The following is a 19,664-nucleotide window of genomic DNA, read 5'->3' as shown; positions in this document are numbered from 1 at the left end:
TGTCCTCTGTTTGCCTGTGTTTGTGTGAGGTGGATGTCCTCTGTTTGCCTGTGTGAGGTAGGAGTCCTCTGTCTGTCTGTGTCTGTGTGAGGTAGGAGTCCTCTGTCTGTCTGTGTGAGGAAGGAGTCCTCTGTCTGTCTGTGTCTGTGTGAGGTAGGAGCCCTCTGTCTGTCTGTGTTTGAGTGAGGTAGGAGTCCTCTGTCTATCTGTGTTTGAGTCCTCTGTCTGTCTGTGTTTGTAGGAGGAGTCCTCTGTCTATCTGTGTCTGTGTGAGTCCTCTGTCTGTCTGAGTCCTCTGTCTGTCTGTGTCTGTGTGAGGTAGGAGTCCTCTGTCTGTGTCTGAGGTAGGAGTCCTCTGTGTCCTGTCTGTCTGTGTTTGTGGTAGGAGTCCTCTGTCTGTCTGTGTTTGTGTGAGGTAGGAGACCTCTGTCTGTCTGTGTGTTTGTGTGAGGTAGGAGTCCTCTGTCTGTCTGTGTGTGGTAGGAGTCCTCTGTCTGTCTGTGTCTGTGTGAGGTAGGAGTCCTCTGTCTCCCTGTGTGAGGTAGGAGTCCTCTGTCTGTCTGTGTTTGTGTGAGGTAGGAGACATCTGTCTGTCTGTGTTTATGTGAGGTAGAAGTCCTCTGTCTGTCTGTGTTTGTGTGAGGTAGGAGACCTCTGTCTGTCTGTGTCTGTGTGAGGTAGGAGTCTTCTGTCTGCCTGTGTGAGGTAGGAGTCCTCTGTCTGTCTGTTTGTGTGAGGTAGGAGTTCTCTGTCTGTCTGTGTTTGTGTGAGGTAGGAGTTCTCTGTCTGTCTGAGTCTGTATGAGGTAGGAGTCCTCTGTCTGTCTGTGTTTGTGTGAGGTAGGAGTCCTCTGTCTGTCTGTGTCTGTGTGAGGTAGGAGTCCTCTGTCTGTCTGTGTTTGTGTGAGGTAGGAGTCCTCTGTCTGTCTGTGTTTGTGTGAGGTAGGAGTCCTCTGTCTGTCTGTGTTTGTGTGAGGTAGGAGTCCTCTGTCTGTCTGTGTTTGTGTGAGGTAGGAGTCCTCTGTCTGTCTGTGTTTGTGTGAGGTAGGAGTCCTCTGTCTGTCTGTGTTTGTGTGAGGTAGGAGTCCTCTGTCTGTCTGTGTCTGTGTGAGGTAGGAGACCTCTGTCTGTCTGTGTCTGTGTGAAGTAGGAGTCCTCTGTCTGTGTTTGTGTGAGGTATGAGTCCTCTGTCTGTCTGTGTTTGTGTGAGGTAGGAGTCCTCTGTCTGTCTGTGTTTGTGTGAGGTAGGAGTCCTCTGTCTGTGTGTGTGAGATGGGAATCCTCCACCAGATAAATGTTAGTACTGGGAGGGATTGGGTGATCAGTTCGCTGTCTCGTTAGCTGACGGAGGGGAAGAGAGAAAGAGAAACGGGGGGGCTTCAGTAGAGTATGTAATAGGAAGCCAGCCCTTTCTCTCTCTCCTCCTCTCTCTCCCCTTCCCTCTATCATCTCTTTCTCTTTCACTCATCAAGTCAGTCCTGCAGGCGGTTGGATGGAATAGCAGCAGTGCTCTCTTCTCTGCCTTCTTTCTGGGAGAGAACCGTCTCAGTGGTGCTAAAGTGATTGAAGAGGATAAGGACTGGGTCAACACAGGAACAAACAGGGAACCAGGGCTTTGGGATCGGGACAGAGACAGAGCAGGAGAGGAAGCCTTATAAGGTGGGTCGTAGGCTGGGCTGTCCTAGGCTGGGACAGGGGTGTGTGGACAGTCAATCTTTGTGACAGAGAGATCACTCACAGGGGTAGTGGGAGAGGGCTGCGTGGACTCGGGCTAACAGGTGCAGGGTCCCACTGGTAGACAGACGGAAAGGGAATAAGAACGGCTGAAAGGGAACACATTTAGACAAGTATTAAGAAATACTTCATCCAAATGTAGCTAAATTTGTGTCTTGTTAATTTAGATACCCATTTGCAGTTTGGTAGTTTATTTTCTCCGTTCTATAATGATGGATAAGGGGTTTTCTGTTTTGTCACAATAGGTCTGAAATGAGGTGCTGTGAGGCGTCTGAAAAGTAATGCTGATCATTGAACATGTTTTTGATTGTTCTTCATCACTGATGTTTGCACACCATACTGTATTTATGGTGGGATACGTGTTATATTCACATTTACATTGAGTAGAAATAAGTATCATTGTTATAGGACGTACTATGACAAATATATCAGCGTGATCACAAGTGTGCCTTTGCTCCGGGACTGAGATTGTCACGTTGTCTGACATTAACTATATGAGTAAAAATAGAAGATTGTGAGTCTGAGATGATTGACGATAAACCAAAGATATTGTTAAAAAATTATTATTCAATTCTATTCAACTGGTTACTGTAGAGCCCTGAATCCTCTGTTTTCGGAACACAATCACTCAGTTTTCCTTAGCTCTCCCTAGTCAAACGTGTGCTTGGCAACTTGTCCATGTACCCGAGCCGTTAACTTGTGAGTGACAAGGTGTGGTGTGAACACTCGGAGGCCCTCTGGTAGATCTTGTAGGCAGAGGGATCACTCCGATACAGACAATTCACACAGATTAACTCTATACTCTCAATATATTATTATGACTATTACTATTATTATTTAGCATCTGCTATTATTTACATGCTCTAGGTCTAAATAGCAGCTCTGCCATGACTAGAGAGAGAGACACAGTCTCTTGTCTAATTTATGTGTTGTAATTACAGTGTGGTTATCTCTATTTAAAGTAGGAATCTTTGTACAAATAGGACCAGGAAGAAGAGCGAGTCTGGACCAAAACAAGCCATTTATCAAGTCGTAACCCAGATGAGACTGCTTTTTCCCCATTACGTTCCATGTACAGTGCATTCGGAAAGTATTCAGACCCCTTGACTTTTTCCACATTTTGTTACGGTACAGCCTTATTTTAAAATGTATAAAATTGTTTTTTTCCCCTCATCAGTCTACACACAATACCGCATAACGACCACGTTCTAGTGTACAAAGCCATATGAAGAGCTATAAATATTCACATTAATTTGTCTGGCAAGACTGTACTCTGTCCAGAAATACTGCAGCTTGCAAATGTATAAAAAAAAACTGAAATATATTTTTTTATATTCAGACCCTTTACTCAGTACTTTGTTGAAGCACCTTTGGCAGCGATTACAGCCTTGACTTCTTATGTATTACGCTACAAGCTTGACACACCTGCATTTGGGGAGTTTCTCCCATTCCTCTCTGAAGATCCTCTCAAGCTCTCTCAGGTTGGATGGGGAGTGTCGCTGCACAGCTATGTCCAGGTCTCTCCAGAGATGTTCGTTCGGGTTCAAGTCCGGGCTCTGGTTGGGCCACTCGAGGACATTCAGAGACTTGTCCCAAAGCCACTCCTCCGTTGTCTTGGCTGTGTGCTTAGGGTCGTTGTCCTGTTGGAAGGTGAACCTTCGCCCCTGTCTGAGGTCCTGAGTGCTTCGGAGCAGGTTTTCATCAAGGATCTCTCTATACTTTGCTCTGTTCATCTTTCCCTCGATCCTGACTAGTCTCCCAGTCCCTGCCACTGAAAAACATCCCCACAGCATGATGCTGCCACCACCATGCTTCACCGTAGGGATTGTGCCAGGTTTCCTCCAGATGTGACACTTGAGAGAGTGAGTTCAATCTTGGTTTCATCAGACAAGAGAATCTTGTTTCCCGTGGTCTGAGAGTCTTTAGTTGCCATTTGGGCTGCCATGTGTGTTTTACTGAAGAGTGGCTTCTGTCTGGCCACTCCACCATAAAGGCCTGATTGGTGGAGTGTTGCAGAGATGGTTGTCCTTCTGGATGGTTCTCCCATCTTCCCAGAGTAACTTTGGAGATCTGTAGAAGTGACCATCTGGTTCTTGGTCACCTCCCTGACCAAGGCCCTTCTCCCCCGATTGCTCAGTTTGGCCGAGCGGCCAGCTCTAGGAAGAGTCTTAGTGGTTCCAAATTTGTTCCATTTAAGAATGATGGGGACCTGGGTGTTCTTGATGAGTGTTCTTGGGGACCTTCAGTGCTGCAGAATTTTTTTGGTACCCTTCCTAGATCTGTGCCTCAACACAATCCTGTGTCAGAGCAAAAACCAAGACATGAGCTCTACGGACAATTCCTTCGACCTCATGGCTTAGTTTTTGCTCTGACAGCTGTGTGCCTTTCCAAATCATGTCCAATCAATTGAATTTACCACAGGTGGACTCCAACCAATTTGTAGAAACATCTCAAGGATGATCAATGGAAACAGGATGCACCTGAGCTCAATTTTGAGTCTCATAGCAAAGGGTCTGAATACTTCTGTAAATAATGTAAAAACCTGTTTTCACTTTGCCATTGTTACTGTGTGTAGATTGAAAAAAAAAACATTAATTTACTACATTTTAGAATAAGTTTGTAACAAAACTAAATGTGAAAAAGTCAAGAGGTCTGAATTCTTTCCGAATGCACTGTAAACGCGCTCAATTGTGTGAAATATGAATAGTCCATTACAAAAGACAGACAGAGGAATTTCTCTCATTCAATAAGGACATTTATGGCAGAGCCAGATGATCAGATCTCCTGTTCAGCATCTAGGAAAAACAAATCGGTCTTAAAATGTCATCATACATTCATCGACTGGTCGTTTTTGAAAAGAGAGACTCCCTCTGAAGTGGTCAGATGGAACATTCCTTAGGCAAAGGGCCAAACAACACACAATAAACCCAATTATTCTTATACCCCTTCGGTAATGTATTGCTGTATTTATTCAAGTCCACCTCCTTTGTGGAGACCGATTTAATTGTCATCGCCAGGATTCCTGGCAAGGCTTCGACAAGCAGCAGTATTTCTGGACTACAGTCTCGCCAGACAAATGAATGTTTATGGCTATCCACATGGCTTTGTACACCAGAATGTGGAGCATTGCTCCTTATAAGGCTGTTGTGTACATCAATGTGGAGTTTGGTTGTGTACATGGAGGTCAGTTGGGCAGGTCAGTTGTACTAGCTAGGTGCCAGTCATATTTGTAGGGATCTCCATGATATCACCTGACAGGTTATACAGTATGACCGTGGTAGATTTAAAGCAGGAGAGAAGTTCCAGTTGTATGTGTCTAATCCTGCTGAGGTGGTGTGTCATGGCAGGCCTGTGTCTTCTCTCACTGTAATGACTCCTGGCACTCAGCAGCAGTTGAGGCTCCGGTCTCCAGCGATGGCTTAAGCAGCTGTGAGGCTGACATCTCCAGTCCAGCGCAAGGGCTTCTCTCTCCGTGAACTCACTCCAGCTAGGGTGGGCTGGGATAGGGAGGGCTAGGGCCGGTTTAGGAAGCCATGCTGCCAAAGAGATCTTTAACCCTTCTGCACTTTTCCATATGCGTTCTAATTCTTCACACGCGGCCCCTCAAACGACGCCCCAAGCCCGTCATGCAGGTTACATTTCAGCTGGGTGATATATGGTTCATCTGATCCCAGTGCCTCAACCTTTCTGTCAGCTGCATCCCAAATTGAAAGTTTCATAGATATCCCACCCTCCTCTATAAGCCATGAGAATATAGATCTGCCTTTGTTTGGGTGCATTTTATTGTCTCCCACATTTTTTATATTTTTTATTAAACCAATATGGATACTTTGCGTACAACACATTGACATTGAGTGGCATGGCCATGGGCAGAAGAGCCTGCACATTTTTTGGTTAGCAGTAATCTCTCTACAGGAGAAGATCCCCTGGTAATACCTGTCTTCATCAATAATGGAGCTCCTCTTGTCCAATAATGGAAGCAGAGTGAAGGCAGGACAGGAGATTCTCCCCCAGCTCTTTTGTGTAGAGGAATCTCATCCATATTTAACAGTGAGCCATGTTAAAGGATGTGGTAACTGATGGATTTAACTGTCATGTGACGCTCTGATCTCTCTCCTTTAAAACGGATCCTCCTTATTTAGTGTTATTATTAGAACAGGAAGTAGTTACCATAGGACAGGAAGTAGGCACCATAGGACAGGAATAGATCATGGAGGGCTGCATCACTGCTAGTTTTTATCCTACCATTCTAATCAGGAATTGTTTCAGACCTGGGAAACGAGATGAGTGAATCAATCAATTACTGGGATCTATTAACTACCGGGAAGAGAATAAAATCAGCAGTGCTGTAGCCCTCGTGGACTGGATTTGAACATCCCTGCCGTATCTGTGGTACTGTAGTCTGACCAGTGATGTCCCTCTCTCTTCCTCCCTCAGGTTATTTGGACTAGGTGTGGTGTGAGGCCCTGCTGTCATGAGGTGGCCGGAGGGGGTCGTTAAGACCCCGCCCTGGATAGGAGTCAGATCCACCCTCCTGGCTCTCTCTATCCTCCTCACTTGTGTCTCCAGCTTCCTCCAGCCACTGCCAAGAGTCTTCCTCTCCTTCGAAGGTAAAGAAATGTCCTGTTTACTCCAACAGTGAATTCCTAAGCATCGGACAGACATGCCCTCCATCTAACCTTCTACAGAACATCCGTAAAGCATTACCTCAGACTTAGTCTCATCCTGGTCTGCTGTGTTTTACCACAGCTGTGATGAGCTTACAAAACACAATGAAGCTATTAGTTTATAGTGTTAATGGGTCACATATGGTCAATAACAGATTGATGCCCAACCAGAGGATGTACAATCATCTTTGTCATTTTGAACTAATGAGAAAATACTCTATAATTACCTTCTCTGCAATGTCTGAGATGAGATCGTTGAATGTTCCCTTAGATGTTTGCGTTTGATTGACATTTAATCAGTGTTCTCCACCAGATAGTGGGAGGCCGGCTCTAACCTTTAAAGTACCCATGCTGCTTAGTCCCTGTGGGCCTTAACATCGACATGTTCTTGGTTTCGGCCTGTGAGACCCTGAAATCGTGGTTCCATTTCTTTGTTCTGTTCCATGTCATTGAGGCGAGCCAGAGCCGTACCTCTGTGATTGTACTGTACTGTGTCATGAATGACTGACTGCCCTGGCTCAGCCTGGTCCTGGTTAACGTTAAACACACACAGTGGGTGGAGGCACAGTTTCCCATCCCTGTGAGTGTTGTTACAAGACTCTTGCTCTGATTCCTCTTCTATTTAATTTCAATGACACAGATAATTTGATGAATTATTAACCCTCTGAACTAGGAAGGAGTTTGCGGGGGAGGAGGGGTTGTTTCTTGTTTCTCATGCTTTCAGGGACCAGCTACCCCTCCTCATAAGTAGTGGAACTGTACACTGGTGTTGATGTTGTACAGAAACTGATGGGTATGTTTGATCATCCTTCAGTACCTTCAGGCCCAATGCAGGAGAAACTGTGTGGCTGTGCTATAAACTCAGCAAAAAAAGAAACGTCCTCTCACTGTCAACAGCGTTTATTTTCAGCAAACTTAACATATGTTCATACAAATACTTACACAATAAGATTCAACAACTGAGACATAAACTGAACAAGTTCCACAGACATGTGACTAACATAAATGGAATAATGTGTCTCTGAACAAAGGGGGGGTCAAAATCAAAAGTAATAGTCAATATCTTGTGTGGCCACCAGCTGCATTAAGTACTGCAGTGCATCTCCTCCTCATGGACTGCACCAGATTTGCCAGTTCTTGCTGTGAGATGTTACCCCACTCTTCCACCAAAGCACCTGCAAGTTCCCGGACATTTCTGGTGGGAATGGCCCTAGCACTCATCCTCCGATCCAACAGATCCCAGACGTGCTCAATGGGATTGAGATCCAGGCTCTTCGCTGGCCATGGCAGAACACTGACATTCCTGCCTTGCAGGAAATCACATATAGAACGAGCAGTATGGCTGGTGGCATTGTCATGCTGGAGGGTCATGTCAGGATGAGCCTGCAGGAAGGGTACCACATTAGGGAGGAGGATGTCTTCCCTGTAACGCACAGCATTGAGATTGCCTGCAATGACAACAAGCTCAGTCCGATGATGCTGTGACACACCGCCCCAGACCATGACGGACCCTCCACCTCCAAATCGATCCCGCTTCAGAGTACAGACCTCGGTGTAACGCTCATTTCTTTGACGATAAACACGAATCTGACCACCACCCCTGATGAGACAAAACCGCGACTCATCAGTGAAGAGCACTTTTTGCCAGTCCTGTCTGGTCCAGCGACGGTGGGTTTGTGCCTATAGGCGACGTTGTTGCCGGTGATGTCTGGTGAGGACCTGCCTTACAACAGGCCTACAGCCCTCAGTCCAGCATCTCTCAGCCTATTGCGGACAGTCTGAGCACTGACAGAGGGATTGTGCGTTCCTGGTGTCACCCGGGCAGTTGTTGTTGCCATCCTGTACCTGTCCCGCAGGTGTGATGTTCAGATGTACCGATCCTGTGCAGGTGTTGTTACACGTGGTCTGCCACTACGAGGACGATCAGCTGTACGCCCTGTCTCCCTGTAGCGCTGTCTTAGGCATCTCACAGTTCCCTCTTCATAGAGGCGTGCGTAACACGGACATTGCAATTTATTGCCCTGGCCACATCTGCAGTCCACATGCCTCCTTGCGGCATGCCTAAGGCATGTTCACACAGATAAGCAGGGACCCTGGGCATCTTTCTTTTGGTGTTCTTCAGAGTCAGTAGAAAGGCCTCTTTAGTGTCCTAAGTTTTCATAACTGACCTTAATTGCCTACTGTCTGTAAGCTGTTAATATCTTAACGACTGTTCCACAGGTGCATGTTCATTAGTTGTTTATGGTTCATTGAACAAGCATGATAAACAGTGTTTAAACCCTTTACAATGAAGATCTGTGAAGTTATTTGGATTTTTACGAATTACCTTTGAAAGAGGTTTTGTCTGTGTTGCACATGTGTCTGTGCGGCATCTGAGTGCTCAGACAGTGTTAAGAGGTGTTGTGACTGTGACTCATTGTTTTTGGAAAGGCTGTGATGTACTGTGGTCATCTTTGTCCTTGACTCCAGACACCTTTCTCTTCCTCTCACTGGCTCTCATCCTCTCTCTGCCCCTTTTCTCCTACTGTCTCTCCTTTCTCCTTTCATTGACTGACTTTCTCTCTCCTCTCCCTCTCTTCTCTCTGTGTTTCTCTGTGATTGTCTTGAGTGCTGTAGCCCAGTGCTGTAGCCCAGAGACAGGCAGTGAAACGCCCAACTCAGCAGAGCTGCTCACAGACAGGACCCAGGCTGTATACTCTTGTCTAGGGGATGTGTGGAGCATTACTGGTGGCTTGGAAAAAGCCTGCTAACTCACTGCAAACAGACCAAACCACTCAAATACCTCTGTGGTTTTACATACAACCACGGTAGGCCTATTCACTCCTGCCCTGTTAAAATGTCTATCCTCCAAGATTCACCATCAACATACTGGGAATGAATCTATCCCTGCTGCTGATCATGGGATTGGTCAATCCCTTTTCCATGTGTGGATTTGATTTGTCCCCGTTCCTTGCTTTAGTGCAGTTCTACTGTATCTTAGTGAAACGTCAAAGGGAGCTATTATCAGTCAAATATGTTCTAAAGTGGTTCTTGGTTGGTTAGCGCTGGTTTTGTGGTGGACCGGTAGAAGCTTTTATTTTTTTAAAGTCAGATGTGTGTCTGTCACTTAGGATGATCTATGTAGGTGCTTCGCTGTGCTTCGTTCTCATGGGACTCATTGGATTGAATTAGTGTGAAAACAGAAGGGGAGGGGATTTGGCAGTGACTAGAAGGATGTTTTAAAGAAAGGAATGGAGATGTGATTGGGAGCCAAGATTTCAGGTGTTGGTTAGCTTTTATGCTGTGATTTTAGAGCTATTCTATCCGAGATGTTAAGCACAGGGGAGTTGAGCTGAACTGATCTTTGTTGGTGGAGATGGAAATCATTTGCCGTTGGGGCGGACAGGCTCCATATTTCACCCTGCCTTCAGTGGAGCTTCTGCCTGGGAGAGATCCAGATGTAGGGAGTTTATACTCCTCTGACCCAGGGAGAGGGCTCTTCTCTCCAATAAACTCCAGTGTGGATTTCCCCACTGAGGGAAGTATTTGGGGTGCATGGGCTCTCTCCAGTACCAGGGTGGGGAGAAGAGAGGTGCAGGGCCCAGAGAGGGTAACAGGTGGGGGTCCAGTCAGCAGCAAGTGTAAGGGTGTGTGTCAAAGGTTCTGCACTGGAGGTGAGATATACTGTATTTCCCTGGAGTAAACACTCTTTATTACTACAGCCTAAACTGACTAAACCAAAATAAGAGAAAACAAACTCTGGGAGGAGTCTTGTGTCAGTACACAGTATCTCTCTCTCTCCCTCTAGCTACCCATCTTTTCTTCCCTCTCTCCTGAAACTCTAGCCGAGGGTAAGGCAGGTTCACGTGGCTGAGTGAGTCAGCTCGCGTCTCCAGGAGAGGTTGCCGTCACTGGCATTCCTGCTCCCTCACACTGCTTCATCTTGTCTCGGAGAGGCAAATGCAATGCAATGGGACAACAGCCAAAACACAATAATAAACAGTGAGAAACTCAGGCCCCAGAACGCAGTCCTATATAATAAACAGTCAAATACAGCCATACGTTTCAATAAAGCTGGAAAATAAACGAGGGGCTTCAATTCTTTGCAAAAATCATTATGGATTTACTAGCATGAAAAGGGATTTGTTTTTAAACTTTTGTTTTCAATCACTTTTATTTTCTCCAATATTTAGTCTCGCGTCCCCTTTCATTTCATATATTCCAAAACACAGACTCCATCTGTCTCAGTGAAAGTTAAAATAATGAATAGCAGAGTGCTCCGAAGTCTGTGTTTTGTCAACCATGGATAAAAGAAGATAAGGGCCATATTTTCCCATGAATCATTCAAATGTGAGAATGGTACAAAGCCCAGGACTAAGGACTGAATAATAAACCACTAACAGTGGGCTTCCTATAGCTTTCTCTGAGCAGGTGAGGTGTAGATTAGACTGGGCTAGGTCTAATCCAAGGCCAGGATCCAAACAAAAGCAGAGAAAATGTAATAAAATATTTAGCTGAATCCTGGGCTAGGATTACCTAGTCCATTCAGATTCACACTTCACCTGCTCAGAGAAAGCTTTGTGATTTGGAGCCCTTGGCGTGGTGATTTGATGGGGGCGGCAGGGTAGCCTAGTGGTTAGTGCGTTGGTCTAGTAACCGGAAGGTTGCAAGTTCAAACCCCCGAGCTGACAAGGTACAAAATCGTTCAGTGTCGTTCTGCCCTTGAACAGGCAGTTAACCCACTGTTCCTAGGCCGTCATTGAAAATAAGAATTTGTTCTTAATTTGTTCTTGCCTAGTTAAATAAAGGTAAAATAAATTTAAAAAAATGGCTACTACTACCACCTCTGTCATGGTCCACAAATCAAGTGCACTGCGATGTTGATAATCTGTGTTTATTTAAATCCCTGCTATAGATTATATGGAGATTTGTTTCCATTTCAACTAAGGTGGAAAATGTATCTGGATCTAGTCCAGTGGTCATATAACATTGTCCTTTCTCAAATGGATTCAGTGACATAGGTGATACGCTTTTAATCAGAAACCGAATGAACTTCTCTCTCTTGGCTTTTTACCCCGCAAAAAAAAGACATGCATGCAGTATCTGGATGTCATCTCAGTTTATTTAGCCAAATTGCTGAGCATAGAAAACGTTTGATCATCAGTTTCTTGGTCAGAAAGGCCCTGGCTCATGCCATGTTGATAATTTCTGTTGTTTGACCCAGGTGAAACGTTTCACAACCTTTGTTAGGCTGCGTTCTGCACCTGCCAGTGAGTTTACAAGCAAGGAAGACAATGTTTTAGCCCTCATCTAATTGTTAGGAGGCCATATTAACGAGTTGTGAACCCAGGGCTATTGCAACTTCTTCTTAAGCTAGCGGGACAACTTCCGGGGAAACTGGAGGGTGCGCTATTCAAATAAATAATCAGAAAAAGTATGAATATTAAACATTTAGGTACATATAAAGGTGTCTCATATTGGTTGAAAGCTTAAATTCGTGTTACCCTAACTGCACTGTCCGATTTACAGTAACTATTACAGTGAAAACATGCCATGTGATTGTTTGAGGACGGCGCCCCATATCAAAATATTTTTCCACCAGCAGGGGTTTCATAAATTCACTAATAGCGATTAAATATTCACATGCCTTTTGAAAATCTTACTCTGATTTGTCCCAGCTATAACATATAGTGTTGTTTTGTTAGATAAAATCCTTCTTTATATCCCAAAAAGTCAATTTAGTTGGCACCATCGATTTGAGTAATCCATTCGTTCAACATACAGAGAAAGGAATCTGAAAATCTACCCCTAAACTTTGTTTCAACAAGTCAAAATACATTTCTACTTACTCCTCAGATACCCTAAAATATAAGAAAACTATATGATTTCTTACGGAAAGTAGTATGTTCAATAGGAAACCGATTTTAGCAGGTGTGTTCTGTCAGGTCGAGAGCAAACACAAATTTCCAAGACTGGGTCCCTGTACTAAAACTGATATTTCTTCTTCGTTTTTGAAGTTACAAGCCTGAAACCTTGAACATAGACTGCTGACACCCAGTGGAAGCCATAGGAATTGCATCCAGGAAGCTCATTTCCAGTATGCCCTTATACTTTCCATTGTAAGAGCATGGTCTCTCACAAATAAAAAATATTCCGGTTGATTTTTCCTTGGATTTTCTCCTACCATACCTATTGTGTTATATTCTCCTATATTATTTTAGCGTTTCTACAAACTTCAACATGTTTTCTTTCCAGTGGTACCAATTATATGCATATCCTGGCTTCAGGGCCTGAGCAACAGGCAGTTTACTTTGGGCACGTCATTCAGGTGGAAATTTAGAAAAAAAAGGGGCCTAACCCTAAGAAGATTTATTACACCTCTAAGGCTTTCTGTATATGGTCTGGTAGGATGATTTTGGTTTTGTTTCTCTCTGGGTGATTGTGAAGAGGATTATACACTAACACAGTGGGTGTTGAGAGTCATGGTCACTGTCACCGCTGACAGGGTGCGTGTGGCTGAGGGTGGGTGGTGGTCTTTGTTTAAGATGTCATTAATGTCCTTCTATCCTGGTAAAACACTGCTGGTGGTCAGGGTGACACTATGGAAATTACGTTGGGAAAAAAAGTGAAGTGTATGTGTGTGTGTTTAGCAGGTGTCTATTTGAATCCTCCTGTCTAGTCCTTGGTAGAGAGCCTTGGTCGCTTAGCTGCAGTTAGAGATGTGTGGGAGATTGATTAAGATGGTGTTCTTGTAATGAATGTTCCCTCTCTCTGGGAGCTACTCCTGTTCTCAGCCAAACCCTGAGCGGAACCAGACGTCTCACACACACAGCCGTCTGTCTCACAGCCTCTCACCATAGAACGGATGCTCTGGTTCCCCAGCTTCCTCAGATCAGTTCCTTCTTTTATCATGCGTCATTAGAATCTCCTCCTTGCCCTCATTACTTATAAAGGATGACAATCGGGTGCTCGTCCAACTGTGAAGTATGTTTATTTAATTGTGGGATGGTGTGTGCGCATGCAAATTCTTCACATTTGATTACTTTCTGATGGTATACCTTTCCGCTGAATCACCATGGAAACTGACCAGGGATTTTTTTCGTCCCTCTTTATAAAACAAATTGAGGCTGTGAGCTGTTAAGTGAATATTTGGAATACCTCAGGTATCCTGAAAAACGTTTGCGTTTTACTGAAGGAAATCAAGAGGTGCATTCAGTGAAACTGAAACACAGCCAAAGTCAAACATTTTCTGAATTCCTACGTGAAGGAATCATTTGGAAGATAAACAGCAGAACCTTGCCAATGTAACATTCACCTCCTGGAAGATAATGTCTCAAACTTTAAATCTAATGGGAAGGTCTGAGCCAGTGGTTTGATGTTCAAGGTTTTATCCTTGCCGAACCTAAACCTTTAAACCTGACCATAAATCGCCTAACTTGCCCCAGATCTCATGATAATGTGTTCTCTGTGGGTTTGCCCTTTTGTCGTCTATCCCTGACCCTCCCGCAATTACAGGGCCTGGATAGGTCAAACAGACTGATGCCTGCATGGTCGTCAGCAGGGCCAATAGGAAGTCGAAGGTCGTCAAAGGTTATAGGCAGGGCTGACGAGGGGCAAAAGTGGACCAGAGTGTCTGCATTATTGCTCAGGGGCATGGAAGTAAAGTAAAATGCTTATAATTTCACACAGCATCCCATATCTGCTTTACACTATTTTTCCCAGATTGCATCTAAACTTAATTTGCAACATAATTTGCCTTTGAAGTGAAGTCCCAAATCCGTGATGGTATGCTGCAGGGAGTTCAAGGCTATGCAAACCAGTGACCTGTCAATACTGTCGACAGAGAGATGTTTAGACATACAAATAACCAGGCTGACAAGGGTAATTTTTTGTGTGGTTGTTGTTTGAGTCTCCAGGCATGTATCCCGTTGCTAGCCGAGCTAATTGATTGAGTTAGAAACAGGACATTCTCCAGTGAAGGTTAGCGGGTACAGGCTGCAGCAAAGCCTACGGCTGCTGTGTTTGAAGGCAGGGTTTGACAAGCCTTCTGTCAGTCATACTTTTTCTCTCCTTTCTCCTCCTTTCTCTTCCTGTCTCTGTGTTTTGACATTCCTGTCTTTGACCTTGCTGCCCCAGATGAATGTTTTAGTGTTCATCCCGTGCGCCATGTTGAAAGGTAATCAATGGCCATCAATATGGAAGAGACAGTATCTTTCTGGAAGATACACAAGGTTAAATGAAAATGGTGACGGTTGGTCTCTGATTCTGTGAAATGTATTCTCAATGTTGTTTTTCTGTCTTTTTTACAGATGTATCATTAAATATTTTATTTTGCACACAGAACTATTCTCATACTAGCTTTGAGCTTAAGCGAGTTTCCATAGAAAAAGGCGAAGGTTATATACGTAATAAAAGGGAAAAGGTTAAACGAACACAGCTAGACTATTACATACAATGCATTGGGAAAGTATTCAGACCCCTTCCCTTTAACCACATGTTGTTATGTTACAGCCTTATTGTAACAAGGATTTATTTTTAAAATCTCATGATCTACACACAATATGCTATAATGACACTGTGAAAACTGTTTTTTAGACATTGCAAATGCATTAAAAAAACGGATACCTTATTTACACAAGTATTCAGACCCATTTCTATGATACTTGAAATTGAGCTCAGGTGAGTCCTGTTTCCATTGATCATCCTTGAGATGTTTCTACAACTTTATTGCAGTCCACCTGTGGTATATTAAATTCATTGGACATGATTTGGAAAGGCGCACACCTTCTATATAAGGTTGACAGTGCATGTCAGAGCATAAACCAGGACATGAGGTTGAAGGAATTGTCCGTAGAGCTTATATAGACAGGTGTGTGCTTGCTCTGACATAGGTTTGTGTCGAGGCACAGATCTGGGAAGGGTACCAAACAATGTCTGCAGCATTGAAGGTCTCCAAGATCACAGTGGCCTCCATTATTCTTAAATGGAAGAAGTTTGGAAACACCAAGACTTTTCCCAGAGCTGGCCGCCTGGCCAAACTGAGCAATCAGGGGAGAGGGCCTTGGTCAGGAAGGTGACCAAGAACCAAATGGTCACTTTGACAGAGCTCCAGGGTTCCTATGTGGAGATGGGAGAACCTTCCAGAAAGGACAACCATCTCTGCAGCAATCCACAAATCAGGCCTTTATGGTAGAGTGGTCAAACGGAAGCTACTCCTCAGTAAAAGGCACATGACAGCCCACATGAGAAACAAGATTCTCTGGTCTGATGAAACCAAGGTTGAACTCTTTAGCCTGAATGCCAAGCGTCTCGTCTGGAGGAAACCTTGCACCATCCCTAAAGTGAAGCATGGTGGTGGCAGCATCATGCTGTGGGGATGTTTTTCAGCGGCAGGGACTGGGAGGCTAGTCAGGATCGTGAAAGATGAACAGAGCAAAGTACAGAGAGATCCTTGATGAAAACCTTCTCCAGAGCACTGACGTCACGACAGCGGCGACGGTTCACCTTCCAACAGGACAACAACCCTAAGCACACAGCCAAGACAACGCAGAAGTGACTTCGGGACAAGTCTCTGAATGTCCTTGAGTGGCCCAGCCAGAGCCCTGACGTGAAACCGATCTAACATCTCTGGAGAGACTTGACAATAGCTGTGCAGTGACGCTCCCCATCCAACCTGACAGAGCTTGAGAGGATCTACAGAGAAGAATGGGAGAAACTCCTCAAATACAGGTGTACCAAGCTTGTAGCGTCATACCCAAGAAGACTCTGTAATCTCTACCAAAGGTGCTTCAACAAAGTACTGAGTAAAGGGTCTGAATACTTAAGTAAATGTGATATTTAAAACGTGTAATTTTTTTACATTATAAAACATTTCTAAAAACCTGTTTTTGCTTTGACATTATGGGGTATTGTTTGTAGATTGATTAGGGGGGGAACAATTTAATCCATTTTAGAAAAGGGCTGTAATGTGACCACATGTGGAAAAAGTCAAGGGGTCTGAATATATTCCGAATGCACTGCATTCACTAACATTGGAACAAGGCTCAGTGACTCTTTGGATTAACGTTCTATTATACCAGTGGAAATCATTGTAGCGAAGTAAAAATCGTCAAAAATAGTCAAGTACTTTACACCATTGACCCTCACCATCATTCGACAGCACTGAGATGACCATTTGACCTGCATGACGTCAGCCAGGAAATATTAACGTTGTTATCCAACAAAACGACGATCTCAACATGTCCGCCCCATTCGCCTAAACTTTACTCAGCCTTTGCTTCACTTTCACCTCCATCACTACTAAATCAGAGAATCTCATGGCCCAATACTGTCTATTAAACCTCCCCTGAACCTGACAGTTTCAAGTTTTATTAGTCATGTGTACGGGATTCAAATGGTATACACCCTCCAATCAAATGCTTACTTGCAGGTTCATTCTCAACAATGCAACAAGAATAAGATATAGAAGTTAAGAATGCGTACGTAAAGTAAATGGTAGTAGAATAGAAGAAAACATTTTAGCATAAGTATAATACAGGAAGGAACCTTTTATAGTCCCATATTGACTCTCACTCTGGTCTCATGGGGCCCGTAGTCTATAGCTTAACTGACAGTAAAAATACATCTGATTTGGTATCTGCGGGCGGGGTGAAGGTGTAACCGGAGGACTGGTTAGGTGAAAGGTTGTGAGAGGCCGATATGGGGTTGGTGGGATTCTGTGGCAGGTGAAGAGGCCAGGTGCTAATTAAGGCTAACGCTAGCTAGCGTGATGGACAGGTTGATTTGCGTCTCCGGTTTCAGACTCCTGAAGGGAATATTACCCAACGCCGCCGCATCTCAGGTCATCCGTGTAACGAAGACTGCTCTGACGCTGGTGATGAGTAACCTCACCCTGCAGAGTCTTAGAGAGCCACACTCTGAGACTCTCGTTCCATCTTGTCCTACCCTTGTGTCCTACATTGTGAAGATGGAGTGAGAAATCAATGATAGGTAGGTTATACCAAAGGCTAAAAGGAGAATAGTCATCCTACATATGACCATGAGATTCCCCTGACATTGTCTGGAGACTGCTAGATAATGCAGTAACTTGCAGAAAATGGTGGGAAGAGGATGATGATATTGGATGGGATGAGAGTTAGTCAGCCAAGCGGTTGTCCCTCTCCCTGTATGTCTATGGAGATGAGTGTGTTGATGCTTGAGCGGTGAGTTTGTGTGCTCCTGCTCCTCTTGCCTGGCCGAGAATGTGGAGAATGTCAGATAGAAAGCCAGCCAGACGACTCTGTCGCCCTGCACTGGCCACTCTGGGTGGTCCCTCTTTACGAGGAGGGACAAGGAGGAGACCATACTCTGGCATGATACCCAAACCACCCCCTCTGCTTTACCTGCCTATATACCACCTGCCAAAACATTGTATACTGTAGAGTTACTGTAGGCTAGGCCTATATCCCCATGGTGATGGAAGAAATGTCCTCGTGCGGGTCAGTGTCTCCAGAGCCAGACCGAAGCTTTGAGTTGCCATGGTAAAGGTTGTGAGTGGCGCAGTATGTGTGAATGTACCAACATTGTATTAGAGGAGTGTAGCCATGCAGAACTGAACCCAAGGAGATGTGGCATTGTCCTCACAAAGAGCACCGACACTTGGCAAGAGGTCTAAAGTCAGACGTTTATAAAGAAACCCACTCCATCTTCAGTGGGTACATGAATCAGGGGGCGGGGGTGTACTAAGCCCATGCTTCAATATTTATCAAGGCGAGTGATTGGGATCCGCCTACTCCTGCCCCTCGAACACAGGTCCTATTCGTTGAAAATAGATGATGCCTCATTTGCATGTGGTTCATGAATTCATGATGCCCTTCAAGGGTGCGGCCCATTTGAAAAGGACTGCATTGAATCTGAGACACAAAGGGAGGTTTGTGATTGGCCGCCTGCCCAGCTCTGTGGTGTTAATGGGGTCTGAAGACCTCTGGGCCTTTGGCTCTCAGACACCGAGGTAGCCAACATCCAGCAAGAACTCACACTCCACAGGCCTAGTTAACCATTTAACCTAGTCTAGCTTTCCAGTACTCCTATGAGTAGAGTGGATTAAATCTTGGTTGTGTAGACTTGGTTCTCCTAAACTTCATCCCCAGATAAAGCCTTGGCTCGAACCATGCTGTACCGTGTACGGCATCCATATTAGGAAGTTGTCAGTTCACACAATGCCGTAATCCTGAACTTTTGATACCTCTCCTGCCTCCTTGTGCACCTGACCCTGCCTGGACACAGCCGGACTACAGGTGTCATGGCTCAGTACAGCCTGAGAGTGTCAGTCCCCAGCTAGTGCACCCCACATAGAGAAAGGGAGAGTAGAATGAGTTTGTCAGGGTGGCCAAGTGGGCCGACCAGCACAGACTGCTGGCTCCATGTCCTTAAACCCGGTCTTTGGGGGACCCACAAAGTCATCGCTCTTGTAAATGCCAGACGGCGTACTTTCCAGCGGCGCTGAATCTCTATTTTTACGATTCTGCAATGTGATAAAACTGTTCCTTGTATGGCGAGCCAAACCTAAAACACAACTGGCTTGTTTACTGGTGGGGATCATGGTGGAGGCCCGCTACTTTGATCAGCCTAACAAATGGGAGAGTTAGTCTGTCATTCCGTGTTATGGGTTTTCACTTCGCCGGAGGGAAACTCCTTATTCTCTGTGGTGGCACCATCTATGAGCACTGCAATCTCTTGAGCACTGCAATCTCTTCCGATTGTAATTACAGTAAAACCACCATGGGCGGAAGGATAAGTCCCTGCTGTTACCCAAATCCTTTCACTTAGATTCTACAGACTGACATCACAACTGTTTTGTTCCTTTTGGACAGTACTATGTGGCATGCAGGACGGTTGTTGCCTTTCTCTGCTATCCTCCCTTAGTTTACAGAGGACTCATTTATAGGGAATGATGATCAAAGCTTGTAGTCTTGTCATGTCACTAGACGTTCCTGGTGGGTACATTTTAGACTGGATTAAAAGCCTGCTGTCTAAAACAGATTTGCCCTCTGTGCACATGGTTCACTGGACAGAGGATCAATGCAAATGTGAATCAAAAGTGTGTTAATAAGCTGATGAAATATAGATCATCTGAGATCCTGCTGTAATGTCAAGGTGAATGTGTATCCATTAGGCTCATTAGTTACATTCTCACCATCGAGGATCTCTGACCTGATGTCTTGGGTGACCGCTAGTATGGATTTATATCTGGGTTTTAGTCTTGCATGCGAAATGTGTAGACTGCTCCACTCAGACTAGATAACAT

At 44.8% G+C, this 19,664-nt stretch overlaps 1 protein-coding gene across 1 annotated transcript in view; it reads left to right on the top strand.

Annotated features, from left to right (window-relative positions):
- The first annotated feature begins 1,435 nt into the window (after positions 1 to 1,435).
- Positions 1,436 to 19,664, top strand: part of LOC118365989 (semaphorin-3C-like) — a 48,522-nt gene continuing 30,293 nt past the window's right edge. The window contains exons 1-2 of the mRNA XM_052492442.1: positions 1,436 to 1,658; positions 6,171 to 6,343. Of these exons, the coding sequence (XP_052348402.1) occupies positions 6,208 to 6,343 (136 nt within the window). The 5' untranslated portion in view covers positions 1,436 to 1,658; positions 6,171 to 6,207. The remainder of the gene's footprint in view (positions 1,659 to 6,170; positions 6,344 to 19,664) is intronic.

Source organism: Oncorhynchus keta, chromosome 33 (assembly GCF_023373465.1).
Source record: "Oncorhynchus keta strain PuntledgeMale-10-30-2019 chromosome 33, Oket_V2, whole genome shotgun sequence".
In the NCBI taxonomy this organism is placed as follows: domain Eukaryota; kingdom Metazoa; phylum Chordata; class Actinopteri; order Salmoniformes; family Salmonidae; genus Oncorhynchus; species Oncorhynchus keta.
The sequence above is the reverse complement of the archived record's forward strand: the minus strand, read 5'-3'. Positions and strand labels throughout refer to the sequence as shown.